Here is a 21,623-nt window from a genome sequence, read left to right as displayed (position 1 = left end):
AAGGGGTAATTCGGTAACTCCCTCGTTCTAGCGCCATTATCGAGTTTACTTCGAAATCGACACTTTCCCCTCAATCTTCCGCAATGATGCCTCGATAGGAAGCTAAACTCGGCGGAAATTGAGTATCAATCCGTAAGTAAGGGTCTTGAGCCGGGGCGGCTTGAGCATCTCGAGGGAAATGTAAGGAGTCTCTGATACTTATTCCCTTATTTTCCTTCGCACCCTTCGTCAAATCATCCCGTTTTTTCTCAATCTCGCATCCGGTACATCTATTACCGCGCTATATCCGGAATTTGTTTCGCACGATGAGATTTCATTGAATTTTATGAATGAAAAAAAATTGTAGTCAATAGCAGCGTAATATAATGAGACATGTAAGGAGTCTGTGATAATTATTCCCTTATTTTCCTTCGCACCCTTCGTCAAATCATCCCCAATTTTTTCTCAATCTCGCATCCGGTACATCTATTACCGCGCTATATCCGGAATTTGTTTCGCACGATGAGATTTCATCGAATCTTATGAATGAAAAAAAATTGTAGTCAATAGCAGCGTAATATAATGAGCGTTACGGACAATGGAAAGAAATTTTAATAAAGAAATCATGGTACTGTAAATAATTATCGGCACAAACCATCCAACCATATAATCTTCGTGAAATTCGAAGCCATAATGTTCTTCCGAAAGTTTCCCATCCGCAATATAAATTCCACATTTCGTCGATTGCGGAGAGCGAGGTTAGATGAGTTGGTTGAAATAACTTTACCCAATGATAGAAAGTCAAAAGTGCGCAAGAAAAGCAAGACCCATCGGTCTGAAAACTGGAACTCCTTGGCGCAGTTCCTTAACAACGTGCAATAGCTCAGAATATCCTAAACTTGTCCGGAAAGTAATTCTGTTGGAGAGCCTTCGTGTACGCGAAATTCCGGGAGTATCTCCCGAAGAATCCTTCGGTGCGAATACGACAAATGTCGTGGGACGCACCAATGACTCGGAGTCCTGGCAGGATTCGCCAAAGAATTTCAGAACGTTGATAACCTCCTTCAAGTTTTGCGGCCCCCTAGCCGAGGGGTCCGGATAAAACGCGCACTCGCGGACCGGAAATATTTTATATCTCCTGTACTTCTCTCTCCACCTTCATCCACCATTCTTTCCGAGCCATTCATATTTAACGAGAGAACCCTGCCTCCCCTATTTCACTCCGAAAGTCCTGTATCTCTTTAATATCGCCTCGCTTCTTGAAATTCGCATTAACCGGTATCGGTTGCCATTCCCGTGACGTTCCGCATCGCCCGAAATTATTTTTCTCAATTAAGGTGAAATGAAACACGGCGAGGAACTCGATCGACGTAGGTAAAGAAGATTTTTCTAAATACCTACATTTGTTTTTATATTGACAGCTGTGTCGAATTATATTGAGTACTGTATAATGTGGCATACTCCATCTGTCATTTCCGTACAATAATTAAATAGGAATCGAAGTAAAATTCCAGAAATCCCCTGGATTCATAGTTTCTGAGGCCCTAATTGACTGCAGAGGGACCTCCTTCACCATCTGTGATTTCCGTGTCAACTAAATTTTTACTCCAAGACTTCATATTACCATCCTTTTAGCGTAAGACACTTTCTTTGCCTTTATCCAATGCAAATGCGAGTTTCTCGATTACCAGAGTGTTCTAAATTGCCCGACAATTGTCCTGACCCTTTCGTTTCTCACATTACAGCCTTCAAGAATTGTATATCGATCGAAATATAAGAACTTGGCGCCATTTTGGTTCTGGTATGGGCTAAGTTAACAAATTTGTTTTTAAAATCCAAATTTGAAAAGTGTCAGGATAATTCCTAAGTGCTCACGGGTCACGTGTCAAAGTTTCAGACGGTTCTATCCAATACCCTTAAAAAAAAAGTGTCTTATCAGAATCGACTGATTTGAGGAGGGTTTCACTTCACCTTAAATTCCGACACCTTATCCCAAGGTACTGCAAGACGAATCCTTCGCGGTCGGCACCTGGGATATAAACGACGGTTCGGCTTAATGAAACTAAAATTACGCCGGAAATCGAGGCGCAATCGGATCGTTCTTAATCTCTTCCCATTTCTGGGGAACGGTACTTATACGCAGACGGATTAGCTTCGATTAGTTATATCCTCCGGAAGCATAACCGTGGAACTAACGGCTCAACGTATGGCTTAAGAGGAAAGGAACCTACCTCTCGTTAATCTTCAAAAGCGGCAATTACCAGCAAAGGTGCTTTTTGTTACCATACTCGCTAAAAGAGAAGCCTATTCAAACTGAATCCTATATACACCAAACACCGCTACGTAACAATAATATAATATACAAGTAAGATTTGTATTGCCATTTCCTCCGCAGCTATATAACACTGTTTACGAGACTTGGAATTAATCTCCTCCATACCAACGGTTGTTAAAAAACCAACCTGGGATCCACTGTATCTAAAAATCCATAAAATCGGTACGTCTCGTTACTCGAGACGACGTCGGGGTAGGATATCGCTGAAATATTGCGAGGAGGATCGGCCAGCCACCCTCGGCGGAGGAATTGGCAGGATTTTGAGAAACACTCCGGCTTCAATAACCCGAAGCACTAGTACATGGCAATGGTCCGCAATATAGGCACTAACGGCTTACACGAATGGCCGTACAGACCAGCAGATACCCCACCCACGTAATACCCTGCGCCGTGCCAACCCCCATAACCCCCATATCTATAGATTATTCACCTATATATCGTCAGTACTAAAGCATATCCATTATAGTCCCGAGCCACCAAGTGCAAGTGCAATATACCATAGATGGAACCATGAATTTTGAGTGGGTAGCACTAAGTTGTGCGCGCCCGGGCGCAACCGCAGGCGCAAGGAGAGAGTTTATTGTTTCTGGGAGGCCGAAGGGATTTCACTCCAGTGGTCCAGATCGATCGGCCTCGGAGACACTTGCGGGAGACTCTATAGGTCCATAAGGCCGCGCTATCGCGGCTCTGGAAGACTATACCGGTCCAGGTCGTTTCCGAGCATCGGCCGTGCCAGATCCAGGGACTTCGTCCTGGTCCCCGCCGACCCCGAGACTCTTCTCGGTCCCTTTTTCCCCGCGGTCGCGTCGCTTTTTGTCCCCGATACTCTGGCTCCGAGGCAAAGATTAATTAGAGGAGGAATACAATAAATTATTATATTAAGGGGCGCGAGAAACCGGCCGATAGACGGGAGAGAAAGGACCGCCGGGGAGGATCCGAAACGGAACGCTGCTTCCCCCTGGCGAGCGTAACTGCATTAATGATGCCCTCTAGCGTCGCCTCCCCGAGATCCCGCCTTTGGGCTTTCTTATTTCCCGCGTGAGTGGGACGGGAAGAAAATTATAAATAAGGTCGGCTGCGGACAATAATCGGCCAACGCATTCAACGGCGGGGGTGGAGATCAGGGGAGGAAGCAGCCACTTACGCGAATCCTTAGTCCGGCGTTCTTTGTTCTTTAAGATGATATGAAAGGCGCTGAGATATTTTATCGACGTAGATAATGTGAAATTCATCTGTACCATTTTTGGTGGTACGTCACTTTGAATACACAAGTGGGAACATAAGCTGGCGCCTCCTGTTCCCGACATTTATATTTATGTTCAAGTCTTTTGCAGTCCACGTTGAGAATTGTACGAACTGAAGCGTTCCATACGTCATTTCGGTAAAAAATGACGAAGAGTTGATTTTTCATGAAGCATGAAATTTCATGAGTTTCAGCACCTGCTTTAGGGCCTTCGTATTCCTGTGATAAAATTTAAAACGAATACTTTCCCCTGCGATTTCACTTCACTGGTATATATAGACTGACCCTTTCATATCAGCTATTCATATCATCGTTAATTTAGTGTTCCGACTTGTCGGAACGTAATCTTATCGTTAAATTTGTTTTCGAGGTCAGATCGTTAATTTACCTCCGTGAGAAAATGCCGCGCATTCGAAATCGTTTTATTGTTTCATAATCTTGGGTGTATTTGCAACTCCACTAGGGTCATTCGTTTCCTTTTCATTTTTCAGTGGCATTCCTTTAGACGGGGAGCTTTTTTATACGTTCTACTTTTCACGTTGCGATAAGCGGCACGGCGTAACAATAGGAGCAGCCTCTAGGGAAAGTGAAATTCCCTCTTACGGAAAATTTAAACGTTTCTTTCGGATTAACGCGAGGGGAGGATGAATTTCATTAAAGCGAAGCCCGCTTGTTTAAAATAAGTGTTTTTATGGCGTATCTGTTCTCCGCTCGACGGCAATGTGACAGCGCGATTACCCCGTGCAAAATTCGCTGTTAAATTTAGCGGCGAGAATATATGTACACTCGGAATGGTGTTAAATCAACACAATCGAAACCGCTCACGGTGTACACGGGTCCACACCGTCAAATGTAACGAGTTCTTTGCAGCGGATCGATTGCAATTTCGCGGCAGCGTGGAGATAACAACAATTTGTCAACCCTCTAGTGTTTGCGCAAAGAATGCCATGTTTCATTAACGTCTAAATCTCTTCGTATAAACAATTTTGAAAGCGCGTATTTATTTCCCTGGAAAAAGGATTCGGACATGTCAACCTTCATTGTTAACCCTTTAAGGTTTGCGCAAAGAATGTCACTGTCATTGTCAACCCTCTAATGCTTGCGCAAAGAATGCCATGTTTCATTAGCGTCTAAATCTCTTCGTATAAACAATTTTGAAACTGCGTATTTATTTCCCTGGAAAAAAGGATTCGGACAGTATGCCAAAGAAGAAAAGCAGCTGATTTGTAGAAATCGTATTAATAGTCATTCCAATCCCAAGAATTAATTCATCTCATCCAGTTTTTGGACGACATTCGAATTTAAAATACATGGGTAATGAAAGATTCATTTGACAAAACAACAATAATTCAAAAACAACCATTTTCATATCGTGCCAACAAGAGAAGTAACGAGGACATTGACGAAAATGTTTACAGACAGAACTAATGTTGATAACTTGTTTTGCCGTCAAATGAAATTGCAAAGGCCACTGAGCTAGATAAAGGGTGGGGTACAACACCCACCCAATAATTGTTCATAAATTTGTAAATACGTTCCAACAATAGCCGACAATACCTTTTACGCATGTTCAAGACTCCAAATTTAAAACATCATCCCCGAATTTAAAACATCAACAAGTATCTCAAGAAGTACACATCGGATAATCAGTTGGCCCGAATCGTGTCCGCCGAAAGTCGGATTCGCGAGGATGTCGTACCTCAAAGCGAGGAAATTAATTCCATCCTCCGAAATCGCCTTGCGTTTCTTTTAAGCGTGGCATGCAAACACGCGGGGCAAATCTCTTTCGGGGTGAGCCCAGGCCGCGGGGTGAAACTACCCTCTCGACGCCAGCTCCGCACCCCCCGAGCCGCCGGGGGAGAATTCGCGTAACGCTCGTTTAAGCGGCTGCTTTACGTCCTTTCACACTTACGTACGTGCCTTACATAACCGACCTACCCCAAGCCGCCTCGAGTTAACCCAGTCCTAACCGGTGGGCCGTGCCGCGACACTCCACCGCAAGCGCTAATGCACCAAGCATAATTATCACGGAGTGGGACGGTACAGTCGCCTAACTTCCGGTCCGCGACTAATCCGACCGGCAATCCGACTGGCAACCAGTCGCCACCACCGCGATGCCAGTTTCACTTCGTTTTAACGCCCCTACGGATTAAGGTGATATGAAAGATATGTACATAACAAAAGGTCAAAATATTTATAATATTTTTCTCCAAACCGGGCGCACCGAATTATCTGAAACTTTAACACGTGATTATGGAGGGCCTAAGGAATAACTCGCTGCTCGTGAAATTTATTTAAAAAAAATGTACTTATCTGGGATTTTAAATTGCGACGATGAAATCAAACTATTGGTAAAATTGCTGTATTATACAAATATCGTGTTTAATTGCACGCAATTGTGGGTAATAATTATTGCGCCCGTACCTTCGGCGAGGACAAGCAGAAAATAGCACCTCAAAGCAGGGTTTATTTATTCAGTTGCATAATGGATTAGCCGGATGCTTCCCTAAAAAGCTTAAGTTTCGGAGGAATCCCGAAGGATCAGCGAAGGGATGGCTGAGAGTTGCCAAGTACTTCTGAGTCGAGCCCCACGAAAGGATTATAATCCTTCGCGGATGAATCTAACTGAGATAGAACGTGAAACCCTTTCTGCGAAAGGGGGGATAAAACCGGAAGTAAAGTCTCGAGGGAAGTCGTAGGTAAGACGATGCAACCAAAGAGTTCGGCGAACGCAAAGAAATAAATAAAAAATGAGTATTATTACATTATTCCCGGGCGTGTGAATCCAAATGAAGGAAATCCTCGCGACGGAATCTTGCGAAAGATCTCCACAGCTTCCGTATAAATAATATAGCTAAGAGTTATTTGTTGCACCCTCAAACATCCTTCATATCGCTCTCTGGTCATAATTAATATCGGAGGGACACCAACTATAAAAATTCCAATAAATTTCCACGCGCTTCTGCTCAAAGTAAGTTACGCCATTAAGACGGGAAATGTACCTAGGTACGCTTTGTACACATCTATAAGTCACGCGTTTGTACATTTATGATCCGGTGTACTTACAAGCGATAGAAACATGTAATACGGAAGACGCAGGATGGATATTCTATTCTCGTCCCCGCTGTATGTAGATCCAATATACGTTTCGTATTAACATGCACATTCACGGTACATAGCCGAGAACTAGGTTACTGTAAGTCTTACTTACGTAGCGGATAGGTACATGCGTACGCATCATGTATATTTTATGAGGATACGATTGTGCCAACAGGTACTGCACGCGTTCGCTAAAATCGCTCATCGTGTACTATCTGCTGCCATAAGCACTTTACGTATTCGCTTATCATACCCCACCAACGTCTATAAACCTTTGATCTTTCTACAACGTCTCATACAGGTGCACAAACCTCCTCGATATTAAAAAATATTTTTACAGAAATTCTTGCGGGTAATGTATTAAACTTTCGGACAATTTGATCCAATACCCTTAAGAAAAAGTGTCTTATTCGAATCGACTGATTTAAGGAGTTTCACTTCACCTTAAAACTCCAAAATGAACTATTTCAAATTCAAGCGTTTCTTTGTACAGATACAATAATGTTGGTCAAAACGTAAATACACCCCGCGTCTCTGCCCGTTTCCCATGGATCTTTACGAAATTTCTCCCAACCGGAAGTTCCGGAATTTCGGCGTCACCGGTAAGTCGGAAAATTTGGGGCCTCCCGTTTGGCGACACGTGCCCACCGGACCACGTGCTCGGAAAGCTCCTCCACCGAGGTTTCCCAAAGCGGGTGCAGTTGCGGTGCGGTTTCGCGGGAAGCCAGGCCTCGGCATCGAGTTTACGGTACCGTCGAGTGGAACAAAGAGTATCGTTTTCTGAACGATTAGGCTAATCGAGTGACCCCGTAAGAGACGTCCCCGTCTCCTCGAGCGGAGCCCGTGCTTGTTCGTACTTCCCAGTTTTCCTGGCGCGCACCCAGAGCGCTCGAGCGTGATCCCCGCCCCTCTAGGTATACGGTATAATGCGAGCACCGTCATTCCTACTTCCGGTGTACCCGTGTGCGGTGTGGCAATTGCTTCCGATCGAGTGGCCAATCATCGGAAACCAATATAGGCGACGCAAACATATCTCCGGGTTCGGGGATAAAGCGAACTGCCGCTCGCATCGACTTTAACTCGATGCAATACCTGTGTACACTGCACGGTAAGACGTTTCAATTTCGATGACCCAATTGATCATGGCCATTGGGATTGTAAATGTCCCTTTAGTGCGCACAGTGACGGACATGACTGATTCCCTTGATGCACCGCCCTGCGCAATACCGTCTTTTCGTTTTTAGTATCAGGGTTAACGTGGGAAAGCAGACTACGAATGCCAAATTAAGTTGTTATGCGTGGATAATTGAGATTACGATGCGGCGCACGTGTTTTGTTTGTAGGGATTGTTTTACCGATCCGGTGTTTCGTTTCAATGTTGTCTTTCACCATCGACAAATAGCCGTGGAAGCTCAGGGCATTCGTACCGATATTCTCTTGAGGATATAATTAACAATTGATTTTCTATCTGCTTTATTGAAAGCATCGTGGATAACGATGAACCTCAAATAACGTTATCCCAGTGCTCTGAATGACTCCATTAGACTTCGATAATTTATGTATTTCCAAATCAATAACTTCGACCCGGTGCGCTATTGATTTCTGGATGCTCCCCTTGGGGAGCGTATATCTTTATTATCAGATAATATTTGCCTCTAAATTTTCCAATATTCGGTGATTAACATTGACAATTTATGGATATCTATTATAAACTTTTACAGCACATTTGCATAATACCTTGTATACCCTGGCCGGAATGTCCACAATGCATTTTAGCGTTCAATTTCGAAGGTAGACGTGAGTAATTTCGTAAATAGACGTTCTCTCCTCTGGGCGGGAATATTTATTATCGTCCCGGTATTTCAATTCGTACTTGAAAAATGTAAATCCTGAAACGTTTTAAGAATTCTCTTCCGCCAGCTAGGAGGAACCCGAGGCATTTCTTGCGATCCTTCTTTCAGGAGGGCATCGGGTCACTGAGGGTAGTTCCTGGAGGGTTGGAGCTGAGAGGTCAAGCCGCTGTGCTGGACGCTCTCGTGGCTTCGTCCGTGAGGTCCAGGAGAGGCAAGAACCTGGTGCTAGAGTCCTGGAGTAACTTCACCGCCTCGGCTAGGTCGCAGGATGGCCGACTTCTCGCCAAATTTACTCTGGGTAAGATTTTCCCGATACTCCAGCCTGCCTCTTTCGTCGAGGACTCTTTTCAGTTAAATGGAGAAGCTTCCACGGCCAAAATGCTATATCAATTCCATCGGCCGATTTTCCAGGATAGCACGGAAAAACATTATATACCATCCACGCAACTTATTTCTTTCGGTAATTATGCATTTTGGGGATTTTTAATTACCCCTCGCGACGGCTATGCGTGTTGCCTGATATTAAGGTGATATGAAAGGCGCTGAGCAATTTAATCGACGTCGATAACATAAAATTAATCTATACTCTTTTTGGGGGAATACCGTTTTCAATACTCAAGTGGTATAAGCTGGCGCGTCATGTTACCAACATTTTTATTTATTTTCAAGTCTTTTACAGTCTACGTTGAAAATTATACGAACTGAAGCGTTCCATATGACATTTCGGTAAAGTAATGATGAAGAGATCGATGTAAAGTCACTCTCATATCACCTTAAACACTTTGTAAGCAAAGAATTCTTTCAATTTCAGCGGAAGATAGATTTGACTGCGTGTCGAAATCCTTCCGGGTGACGGACTCCAAAGGCGAGATCCTATTCTCAGCAGACCACGAGGAAGTCGTCGTGGGGGCGAAGATGCTGAGAGTGACTGGTGTTGGAGGCGCCGTCTTCCAAGGGAGCGTCCAGACACCTCTGGTCATGGCTGGATCTGGACGCGAGCTCACGTAATTTTTCTCTCTATTTAATATTTTAGACAATGAGAACAATGTACTGTAAGAAGATGCTTCAAAATCCCGTAACAAAATATCATCCTCATCTGCGCATTAACAGATATTAATGGAACGTCAAAACAACTTAATTGGACTTTCAGTTTCCTAATGATAAGGTAGAGGGGCATCATTCTAAATTTGGATAATCTAATGACGTTAGAGTTACAATCGGTGAAAAAAATCCTTACCTTTTCGAGTGCAATGATATATCGTTGTACTATAAATTGTGCACGCACAATTTAAAGTACAACGATACAACATTTTTTTTTTTCAGACAATTGGTCCCATCCTTCCTATTTAAATCGTGTATTTCTTGTAATCAAAGTTGTGATTTATGGAACAAGGAACATGTTACTTATGTGACTACCTAAGGACCTGTTCCGATACTCCAAGATATTCGACAAAATTCGATGTACCGGAGACAACGCTTCTCTTTTTCGCAGAGCCAAACCGACTACCACCACCGACTGGCAGTCGTCCTGCCATCGCGGTTATTGATAGCGCCGCGCAATTTACAGACGGATTTACGATTACAATAAAACTTTGCTCGCGCGGAAAATTATATTCATAGGATTGGATTTGCGCCAGATATGAAATACCGGGGGAAGGAAGGAAGGGCTTTGCCTCTCGTTCACCCGTACCGCGGGAATCGATTATTCCTCAGTCGAGATAACTCGGAGATCGTAAATGCGGGGTCCGCATGAACGTTGAAGCACTCTCGAGCCGTTAAGAACATTCCGAGAATAATTCGTTTTAGGAGGAGAGAAAGCCGGCTGGGATTCCGCGTATGTTCAATCGCTATCGACGATGAATTCGAAAGACACCCCGAGGAAAGAAGTGATTCCCTTGGTGGAAAAATAATCCACCGTTTACTTTCGAGAACAGAAAAACCCCCCAATCGGGATAAACGAAAGCGGAAATGTCAAAAGATTACGCCAAAATTCATTCGTGTACAAATGCTGCCATTTCAAGAAAAAAGTATAGAAATTATTTATTTCAAATGATTGGTGTAATGTTTCACGCGGGAGGAAATACTTCAATATGAAAAATAATAAATTAGCGTTATCTCATTATAGTAGCAAAACGCATGACCTTGATTTTAAATATTTTCAAAACGTTTATAATGTATTCAGCAGACAATATTTAAAAAATTCTTATATCAAAAAGAAACGAAACGATTTGTATATTCATAAGAAAAATATTAAAAGTAAACTATTGCAAATATTTCAAATGTCTGCTAAATATATACAAAATATACATCATAAATGTATAGAAAATATAAGGGAAATATTTTCTGCTACTAGGAGTATATTTAAAATTACAATGAAACTCAAAGAGGGAATCTTCCGCAAACAGGTTAGAATCGGCGACGAGGACCTTAAAAATAAGAGCCCCGCAGAAGGTGACGATCGAATCCTGGGCAGGCGAGCTGTCCGCTTCCTGTCTGACGGATCTGAGCCTGCGGAGCACCGGAGGAGCCATAAAATTCGACGCCAAGTCCATCTTCCTGACGGGTCTTCGGACCGCGACTCCCAGCCAGGTCGGCCAAGGCCACCCTACCAGGGAGCAGCACTACGCCAGGACTCACCAGGGTCAGAAGGAGATGACGGTGTACCAACTCTGTGCCTGTGCAAACGGCAAACTGTTCCTCGCCAAGCCCGAAGGCGTCTGTCAAGCCGACAAGAGCGTTTGCTAATAGTTAACGGGGTAACACGTGGGTACCAGGTTCTCCAATCCGGGGACGAAGTGGACGATGTCGTAGAGCTCCGTCTGGATGTGCGTTTTACGTGTCAAGTTGTACGAAAGGGCGCCAACCACGTATGGATTCGAACGCAAAAATTTCCCCGGCAGCGTGGACCTGGACCATACGCGGAAGGTCGTCCTGGATGGTCCAGGTCCTCTGCGAGGGTCTCTGCAAAACTCTCGCCTCGCGACGAGAATTGCGCACGCCTCTCTGTAAGTAGCAGTGTCGCCGAAGCTACCACGCGATGTATATCTTGTATATCAATAAAATCCGATTACCGTTGAAAAGCGATCGACTAGGCTCGGCTGAATTCACTCCCTGCCCTCCACGATCCTTGTTCAGGTTGTTCCAACGGAAGGAACGATTTGCAGGGTGCGCGGAATACTCTAACTTGGGAGTTCTTGGTATAATTAATAAAATGACTAATTAATCCTAACAGTAAAGGAAATATTCATAAAGAGACCAAGGCAAAATGATCGAGCATTGTTTAGAAGACGTGATCATTCCTTAACAACTGATGCGGCTAAACCAAGACTGTTCCTAGGAACAGTGGACAGAAAGGACCCTCAGTCTTAGACCACAGAATCGAGCAGTACTTATTCGGAATACTCTAGTTTTGAGGCATACGCGCATATTTGTCTCATAATAAGCCAGCATACCAGGCTGCGAGATATACGAAATGTAGGACAATTGTCAATAGTAGACACGTGTATTTTAAATACCTACTACAAACAAGGTACTTGGGCTGGTGTTGCGGTGTGTTCGCGGCTTCTGCAAGAACCGAGGTCGAGGAACTCTGCAGCAAGTGGAAGGCAGTCAACACGTGGGACGGCGGGTACACCGTAGACGTTAGATTACGCATTTACCATCCCTTGCCGGGTTTTCGCCCAAACATTCTATCGTTTCCCGGTATATGTTTGCCCCGGTTAACCGCTAATGTTCTTAGAGGCTGAATTTAGCGGTCGGTTAATGCCGAAATACCGAAATTCGATTTGCACGCGGTCGTCGCGTTGCTTTTACGCAGAAAGCGATCCGCGTAACCTGGGAAATCATTCCGTGAACAATGTTGCACCGACTTCTAGAGTGTTACTTTGGCACCTGCTGTGCACTCGGACATCACGTAGAGAGTCATAAAAAATCTTTCAACGACGAAGTGCATGCACGAAAATAACAACGTCGCCTAAAAGTACCGGCGGTATCGACCCATCGGTGGTTCACAAGTATCTAGACTTTCAATCTTTACGACTATAAAAATACTATCCCCCGTACTTTGTCACCCCTAGTCGGGAAATTTCGACTATCTACATTACAGGAATGATTTTCGGACGCGCATGATTATTACAAAGTAATTATTACAAAGATTCTAAGTACGATGAAGCTACTCTGAGATGCTCAACAGTTTACAGGTACCACACAGCGCAACTCCCCCATACTCTCCCATTCCTAAGAATAATTTAAAAAGACACTTTTTTTTACCAAAACCATTCTAAAACAAAATTTACGAAATTATTAATGGCACGGAGAGACGTCGCTTCAGGGAGTAAAAAATGAATTAAGAAAGAACCGCTGGGTCGCGCTCTTTTATAAAAATTGCCCTAAGCCAACATCGTGAGAAGATTGGCCATGCGACTCCGATGGCAGCGTTCCATTCAGCGAATAAAGTGGTTGGAAAAATTCTGAGAGGGCTAAAAAAGATATCCACGGTAGTAATAAGGATACGCGCCGTCGGGGCGCGGCATTTTCGTGGAGACCGACCTACCCTTATACGTCAGCCGTCCTGACAGCCAACAGAGGCAATCTCACCTAGTAGCCGCTTAAGGGGATCTGACGGGGAGGTAATTTTCTCGGAATTCGAGATTAAAATTGCACCCAAGGAAAACAAAGTGCACCTAGGTAAGAGTAAAGGCCAATCTAAGAGCAGCCGGAGGTGTGAATTAGCGACGGGTGAATAAAAAATGGGCGCGAGATGAAAAATGCTCTCGAGTCTCTTTATACGTAAACGACCGAGAGTCTGGGAGGCGAAGAGGAGCGTCGGGACGCCTGCTCGAGACTTCCAGAAGAGGCGCCTCCACTGTCGCTGACGTTTCAAATGGCAGTAATTGCGGTAGAAATGATCGACGATGCGAGCCCTCGGGATATCTTGCAATATCAGTACTTTTAATTTTTCTAAAATCATTAGACTTTAGGAAAACGGTTCATTCTTAATTAAGAAATTGAACGAACTTGAAACTCGATTGGATTAAAATTTCGCCTCGCCCGTTTTGACCCTTTCTACGTAGTTCTTAGTCCATTTTAAAGTTGAATTACCTTTATCGATATAATATTAATAAATAGAAGAGCATTAAACACAATGAAAGTGCAATGTATGTTTTCCCCTTTAAAATGCTAAGAACTAGAATGCATGGTAGGAGCACGTTTCTAAACGGTGGATTTAGTCTGTCCAACAATGAATTTAATCTCCATGGAGTTTCACCGGTTTATAAAAACGTAATGTATTCATAGTTAGAATGTGTATTCGCTCCACGGTGAAAACTGTAATATACCATTACTCTCAAAAGCGCGATCTCTATGCAAAACACGGAATGATACTACAGACAGCGCACTACAGGATGTTGATAAAAGATAGAGTGATTTCAGGACCAGCTATCAAGTCTCCATCTGCATTTCATCCCGTTTACGAAAAAAATCTTACGAAGCGAAGAACTTAAATAAACAATTTATCCCCATCGTAATGCCTTTCAGACCTTGATTTCCTCAAAAGAACCGTTCGTGAAAGTAACTTAAAAAAATTCAGAAGTTCATTCATAACCTGTGCAGCATGCCATTTCAAATAATAAACCGTATCACGATGTTCAATTAATTAAATCAAGTTAGAGTAAATAATTTTATTTACTCGCAACTCGATGTTCGAGCAAGTACATTACGAGCTTTTAGGATGTGAAATCCGAGGGACGGTACGAGTTAATGAGTTGATTAGTCGATGACTAATTCCAATGTCAGCTAGGCGATACTGGCTTATGGAGGGTTGTCGATCGAGATGCGATCATAGGATCGATCGCTGATCCTATTTCCAACATGGTCCCTGGATGGTCCAGCAATCTAGCAAAAGGCCCAGGTAGGTCGGACAGGTTGGATAGGTCGGATAGGTCTGATAGGTCGAAGGTAGGCTTGCAGGGAAACATCCAGGGCTACGAGCTCGTTCGGGCGAGGTTGGCCCGTGTAATATACGCGGATAGGCGACGGGATGGCCCGGATGGGTTCCGTGAACCATGAAATTGTCGCACAGTACGGGTACGTCCAATAAAGCTTTAAATACAAATTAGTGCGTCGCTGCGCTGCAAGGAGATGGGAGCCCACCGTGGCGGTGTAGGTAACCGTGCCCCTGCGAAACTCTGAGACAAGGAAGTCTCAGGCAAGGTGGATATCTCGTGGACGAGGATGCAACGAGGACCGACCTCGGCTACAGGGATAAACTGTCCTCATCAAGCTTCGAAATCGGATCGCCAAGGAAGAGGAGTAGGTCTTATCTTTCCAAAAGGACCGGCGGGCCTCTCTAAACAACGAAACCCCTTTTTAAACAATGAAGGTTCTTTCTAAACAATGAGGATGATATGAAAGGGACATATATGAAACATTGAAATATTTATAAAACTTTCTGTAAACTGGATGCACCGAATAATTTGAAACTTCAACACGTGATAATGGAGGTCCTAAGGAAGAAGGCGATGCTCGTGAAAGTTCATTTCTCACCCAAAATAATGTGATCTTGTTTCAAGTCTAGGATAAATAAGAAAAATTTCTTTTAGAAAAATAAAATTTCAGGCTTAAGCCACCGATGTTCCCTTCGCTTCAGCCAATGAACCTTAATTAACGATAGTTAACGTCCTAAGAAGTTAATAGGAATTAATTCGTACGGCTCGCTTTGGAATTAAATGTTTGCACGAGCGGGAAAAGGTAATAATTCATTTCGGAGCACGTTTCGTTTGACATGTAATCAAATAGGTTTCGAAGTGGTATTTTGGTAAATAGTTTCCGGAGTAATTTTGTAAACGTGGCAATCCTACTCTGCGGTGATCAAACGAAACGAAATGGTACCAGCACCGTACAGGTGCAGGGTGAGCCTAGGGGTAAGTCAGGGACGAACGGACGTGGCTCCCTTTGGTGATACGAGAGTGCAGCTAAATTTCAACATCGTTTGGGTGCAATTTAATGCACCGTCGTGCCATCATCGGACCGCTGATGGAATATCTTTCGAATTGCCACGTAACCTGCGTCTAGTTAGTGCGAAACGAGCTGTTGATAAATCTCTCCCTCCTCTCGCCGTCCCCCCTTCTTGGTATGTGGAGCCATTTCTCCGGGCGGAATTACAGTCCAAAATTGTAATTTTGTCCGGACCACCCCAACAAGCCGACGTTGCTACACGATATGGCGGCAAATGCGCTAACTCTTTCGCGGAAAAGCACGACCTGTGATAAAAACAAATAAGAAAAATGTTCACGATACTTTCATCATCTAATGGTGGGGCAAATATATACATTTACGGGTTTTCAAACTCAGTTACGGCATCCATACCTGCATGTAAATGTTTTAATTCCTTGCAATTTTCTGCCAGTACTTTAATCACCTAATGGAGAGGCAAATATATACCTTCAACGTATTCTGAAAGTCTGTTTCGTCATCAAAAGTCTGCTTAATGCCTTCAAATGTTACTCATTTTATTACGTACAGGATTTTACGTAAAATGCGTCAATGTTACGTATGCATAGGATAGACAATGCCCCTATTAATAAGGGGAGAGAATTTGGCGAGACATGGAAACTGAAATGTAAAACGTTTTTATGCAAGTTGTTTTCGATATTCGTTATGATCCATTATTATGTCTGGGACGCATTCGTTTTCAGGACAGAAGGCCAATGATACGCCTTTCAGTAATTAAACAATTCGAGGGGGTTTCACTTCACCTTAACACTTACGAATGCCAGTTATCGATCCCTGGAGTCGAGGGTACACGCTTTCGCGTGGAAATGGTCGATTTGTTTCCTATTTCTGCGCCCCCGTTCCTCGCTTTTTAAATTACGACTCGGGGTGGAACTTCGTTGCCAAGAGTACAGGCCATCTCGGAGGCAGCAGTCGAGCAGCTCAAAGAACGACGCGAAATGGAACGCCTTCAAGTCCGGCCCAGTTGGCAGTTGGTTTGGTTTCTTTCGCGTTAAGGGTGCAACAGGCAAGAAATTAGCCCCCGACTGGCATCTTTAGCCGGTCTTCCATATGTAAGCGTGCAATTTATGGATTCGCTCTTCGACCCCATCGCAAGGCAATTCAGGTCGAATCTACAGCATCCTCGTGGAATAATTCATCGTTAATCATCGTTAATTCTTCTTTTATTTGGTATTTCCTCCCCACCCGATTTGAAATTCTTATTCGACCTAGGAATTCAGGAATGATTTCGTTACGAGCGGGTAACAGTGGACAATCTTAAGAGCTGCCCTAAATCACGAAGACAGTGAAACCAGTCGATGGCTCGTAATCCTGGGACTTTCCCAGGGGGAAGTTGTACGTATCCACTGAGGCCGATCACCGGAAGTGCTCGATGCCGAACCGGAAATAGTCCGGCGGACTAAGCTAAGCCGCGTTTCGTCGCGCGATAGTCCGGCTGGCCGATGGAACCCTCGAGTCGGCATCTCAATTAAAGTTGCCTCGTCGATGGGGCTGAGAGTTCTCAGGAGTTTCGTCGACAGAACCGTCAGCAGAGTTCCGTCCTCCTGGGCTCGCAAATCGATCTGCAGCCCGAACTTCCTCCGGGATGGCGCAAAGGGACTGGCGTACCTTTTTCCCCGAGTTCCTCCATTCCTATACAGGGTGAAGTCATGTACAGGAACGGATAAGGATTTGGAGCAACCTTTATCGCAGATAGTGTAAGTACCTATTCCTTCGACATTTCATATGTTCCGCAAATGCGGTAATTTCACGTTTTTTGTACCTCTCGATGAACATTAAATGTCAAAATTTAGCATAAAAGTGCAGGTCGGAAATATTGGAACATTGAAAAACGGAAGGGTATATGAAATTCTGGAATTATTAGGACGAATGATTACACGTAAGTGCTACCAAAATTATTCATATCAGTTTGAAAGTTTTTAATCTACCGAAAAAGCTGAGTAGACCTCTTCCTCTGTCGTGTTAACTAAAAACAGAGCGGCATTATGCGCATCCCCAAAGGTACCCATCTCACTGATGTAGAAAGTAAGGGAAATTATTCCTAGTCTCCGCCAAACAATCCAGAGTAGATAAACTACTAGAATTTAGCAACTAAACGAAAACGATTCCTAGAGTTAAATATATCCTCATTTATCGTGTTTCCAAACGTCCGAAACGTACGAAAGATACTATGGCAATGGCCATAATCATAAGACATAAGACACAGGGAGAGTGCAATGAGGGACCGTAGTCACCTGTAGGACACGATAAGCATGCCATGATAGTAACTAGAGCCACCGGGTGTATCGAAAGCGTTAACATCTCTCGGCTTCACCCAAGTAGAAATTGCCTAGCTCCTCAATAGACAAAACAAAACCAAACTAAGCGACCAAAAGCCGTAAATTTTCTCAAGTGACCAAGTACAGGTAGAATGACAGAGGCATGCGCGCACGTGGGTGTAGGGCGTACACACCGGCGCGTCTCATGCAACTCCTGAGGGAGTACAGATTGAAACGGGGACGAGGGCGAGAGTCGGGGGTTGAAGCAAGGGTTGCGAGTTATGAATTAACTGTCACCGCCTCTTTGATTTGTGATGCCTCTCGTCCCCCTCCTTTCGGCCGGGCGCGCAGTGGCGCCATCTCTGGCGACGCCGCGCGCCGATCAGAGGGTGCCGGTGCCGCGACGGGACGCCAGCATTTTCCCATTTTCCTCGTGACTCTTCCCCCTTTCCCGTCCCTCCTCGTCACGTGCGCCTTTTCTTTTCCTTGTCATCCAACTCGCGCGTCATTTGCCGCGGTTTGATGGATTGAGAGCCGCTCGCGATCGGGCCGAGGACGAGTGGCCCAATGGCGGCGTTTCGAAAACCGACCTACCGTAAATTCTTTATCCTTTATTAAAATGATACGAAAGGCGCCGAGAAATTTAATCGACGTCGGTAAAAGAAAATTCATATATACCCTTTTTGCCGGTAATGCCGTTTTTAATACTCAAGGTACTATAAGCTCGCGCGTCCCATTACCGACATTTATTTTTATGTGAAGTCTTTTGCAGTCCACGTTGAGAATTACACGAACTGACGGGTTCCATATCTCATTTCGGTGAAGTAATGATAAAAAGATCGATGTAAAACCGCCGAAATCCCATGAATTCATGACTGTTTATATTTTGACGCCACCATCTGTGACGTTTAGCTGCAACTACATTTTTTCTGTAAGAAATTCTTTATTCGTATATCCGTAAATGTATCATCCGTAATAATACCATTTTCAAAACATACTCGTAAAGAAATGAATTCCCATTCCTATATATTGAAAAGTGAAAAACATTCCGCGTTAAAAGGTAAGAATTGAAAGCACGATTTATTAGAAAGAATCACTCCTGTCAAAATATGATATGTTAAAAGGACTCGCCACGTGTAACCCTTTACCAGTCGACGAGAATTGCTTCGCGTATGTTTCAAATATATCCCAAGGGATTTCGAAAGCGCTTTAAAAATTGAAATTGCGAGATGGCGCCGTGAAAAGGTGCGCATTTGCTAAGGACATAAACTGCCCTCCTTTCCAACCCTTTCGGTCGGATCTCCAAGAGAGGAAGGGTATCTCGCGGGTGATAACTTTGCTTTCGAGAGCCGAACTTTCGGCCGAAGTTCCGGAAGCGCTCGCGATTTATCGAGCCGAGTTTTGTTTGATGCGAGCCAGGTGGAAATTGAACTAATTAACCGGGCAAAAGTCTGACAACCTTTGGTACTGCGCTGGCGTTGCAGCAGCGCTGCGTCTGCGGCCACATTGGAGTTACAAGAGGGGGGTGATTGATAATGTCACGTGATTTTCTCGCTACGGGAAAGTTTCCGCTTTATCAGCGAACTTATCGCCAAAGTACAGCCTCGCTCGTGTAACTTCTCACAATCTTCCTAGGAGCGGCGGGGTGCATCGATACGCCTCTAGGTCGGTCTTAATTAATTTACTTAATTATCCGCCAAAGTTTTATACAGCGACGCGGACAAATTGGTGCCCCTTCGTATGTTCGCCGATGAGTTACCGACGGTCCTGCGAAAGAGACGGAGCGTTGTCAATACTTTGCTGGATGCCTCTTTGTAATTTAAAGTTCGAGGCCAAAGACTCGCGTTTCGACGAAAAAGGGACGGAGTACCTTTGAAGTGTCTTTTAAACAATTATTACCTCATCAATTGAAATATATTAGCCGAGGGACGAAAAAACATGTTCTACAGAATTGATACAAATATTAAATATCGTTCCACGGTGAACTACGATCGCTATGAAAAGGTGCTGTTTGTATTTGCATCCTTTGTCATAAGAATACAAATTATAAATTGCATGCAGAATTATAACGTTAGAGCGGCACAATCAACGTTCGAATTCTGAAGAATTGTTTGGATACACAATTCTAGTAAAATGAAATATGATTTTCTTTCGGTAATTTGTATCACATCTGTTGTACCGCAGTTAACGAAATATTAGTCTTTAAAATGTGTAAATCCATATTCTCCGACTTCTGATTTCGCGCAAGTGCATTAAACGGAAATGAAAAGTTTTCTTCTTATCCCTCGTAGCCTCTGATATCAGCACGAGGCATTAAAGAGCAATCACGGGAAAGTAATCGTAGATCCGGAGTCGCATTACCATACACGCGATTTCCACTTATCTGGAAAGCGCAATTTAACAAACGTCCGATAAAGCCGTTCGACACATTCCCAGCCTCATGAATAATTAATCGAGAAATATAATTGAAACCATTGTCGGTCACTATCGCTACGGCGGAAAGTGCAGATCGAACGATTCGGTCGATCAGCAAATAATTATCGACCTTTCAAGGGAATATGGGAAAGCAACCCTAGGGGACATCGACTGGCCGTGTAGATGTCCCTCCACCGGCAAATTCGTTTAATCGAGTCTTTCGATCCGACGCCATAACCCGCGAGCAATAATTTCACAATTTTCGCAATTTTCCTGATGAAGGTACAGGCCTTGCCGCCGTATGGTGCGCCGTCTGATTACAGGTGCTTTAAAGTCCTAATCAATGTTTGATAGGGCCGTGTTACCTGACGGCACCCCTTCGGGCCGTGCCATTATCTTACCCACTATTACACAGGTACTGCCACCTTCCAGCCCGCGGATTATGCCCCCGAATCACGCCATCTTTCGAAAGTTCTGCCACGAAGCACCGGATTCACCCTTTACCAGCCTAAATGCCACAGACAGGTGAAAATGACACTTTCGTCCACCACGTTCACTTTACTCTTCACAAAACCGTGAACGCGATTTAGCATCGAACGATGTAGATCCTTCGGTGAGAAGCAAATCAACGTCAAAGAAGGAAATTAATTGAAACGTGATAGGAATATTATTCAAAGATTTTAAGATTTTTAGAAGAGTAAAGATCCTCCGTTCCTCTTTCACGGACTATTTTTTCTTTTTTTTTTTTTATATATATATCGAAAGATGAATTTGAAGGGAAAAAAAAATGTCAAGTGAATAACCCAGGGAGTGGACGTCGTTCCTCGTAAAAGTGGATACTCCGCTATCACTCGCTAAACGCCGCTTTCGGATTCGAATTGCCGCGAGGATGCGATAAAACATCCAATAACTGCGCACGTGACGTAAATCCAAAACGGTAAATTTGCGCTTGGACTTCAAAATTAACAATGAATCGCTCGTTACGCGGGCTATTATAAATCAATAATATAATAACAAGCACTTAAATCCCCGGCGCACCAGCACCCGCCCGAAATATCTGCCGCCTGGGCGCATCATCGCAGATTAAAAAGAAAAAAAAAATGAAAAAGTGGCAGCCCAGTCTTCGCGGGTCTCCCAAAGTTCCGAAGCAGACTAGAGAGGGCTAATGGGGACCGAATCACGGAAACCCGGGGGAAGTTTAGGCGTCCCCGGGAAAGAAGAAGGCTCCTCTCGGAACGGGGTTGAATCCTTGAAACGCACGTGACGTAGATCGGAGCGAGAAGCTTAGCAGGCTCGAAGCCTGGGCCTTCATGCGAAAAGCACCCCCGCAAACATAAACCACCCTTCCCGGGGATAGAAAGGGGCGAACGGAGGGAGAGGGAGAGAGAAAGAGCGCGAGGCCGGTTCTTTTTCTTTCATTGTCTCTCTTC

At 44.1% G+C, this 21,623-nt stretch overlaps 1 protein-coding gene across 2 annotated transcripts in view; it reads left to right on the top strand.

Moving 5' to 3' along the window:
- Window positions 1-11,540, top strand: part of LOC105703912 (delta-sarcoglycan) — a 126,398-nt gene extending 114,858 nt beyond the window's left edge. Inside the window, exons 4-6 of one of the 2 annotated variants that reach the window (XM_012432696.1) lie at window positions 8,618-8,807; window positions 9,321-9,513; window positions 10,915-11,540. In XM_012432696.1, the coding sequence (XP_012288119.1) occupies window positions 8,618-8,807; window positions 9,321-9,513; window positions 10,915-11,254 (723 nt within the window). In that variant the 3' untranslated portion in view covers window positions 11,255-11,540. The remainder of the gene's footprint in view (window positions 1-8,617; window positions 8,808-9,320; window positions 9,514-10,914) is intronic. The other variant, XM_012432697.1, reaches the window with a different exon arrangement.
- Window positions 11,541-21,623: the final 10,083 nt, after the last annotated feature.

Source organism: Orussus abietinus, unplaced genomic scaffold, assembly GCF_000612105.2.
Source record: "Orussus abietinus isolate OABI.00-Male unplaced genomic scaffold, Oabi_2.0 scaffold32, whole genome shotgun sequence".
Classification (NCBI taxonomy): Eukaryota; Metazoa; Arthropoda; class Insecta; order Hymenoptera; family Orussidae; genus Orussus; species Orussus abietinus.
Note: the sequence above shows the minus strand (reverse complement) of the source record. Positions and strands in the feature narration are given on the sequence as shown.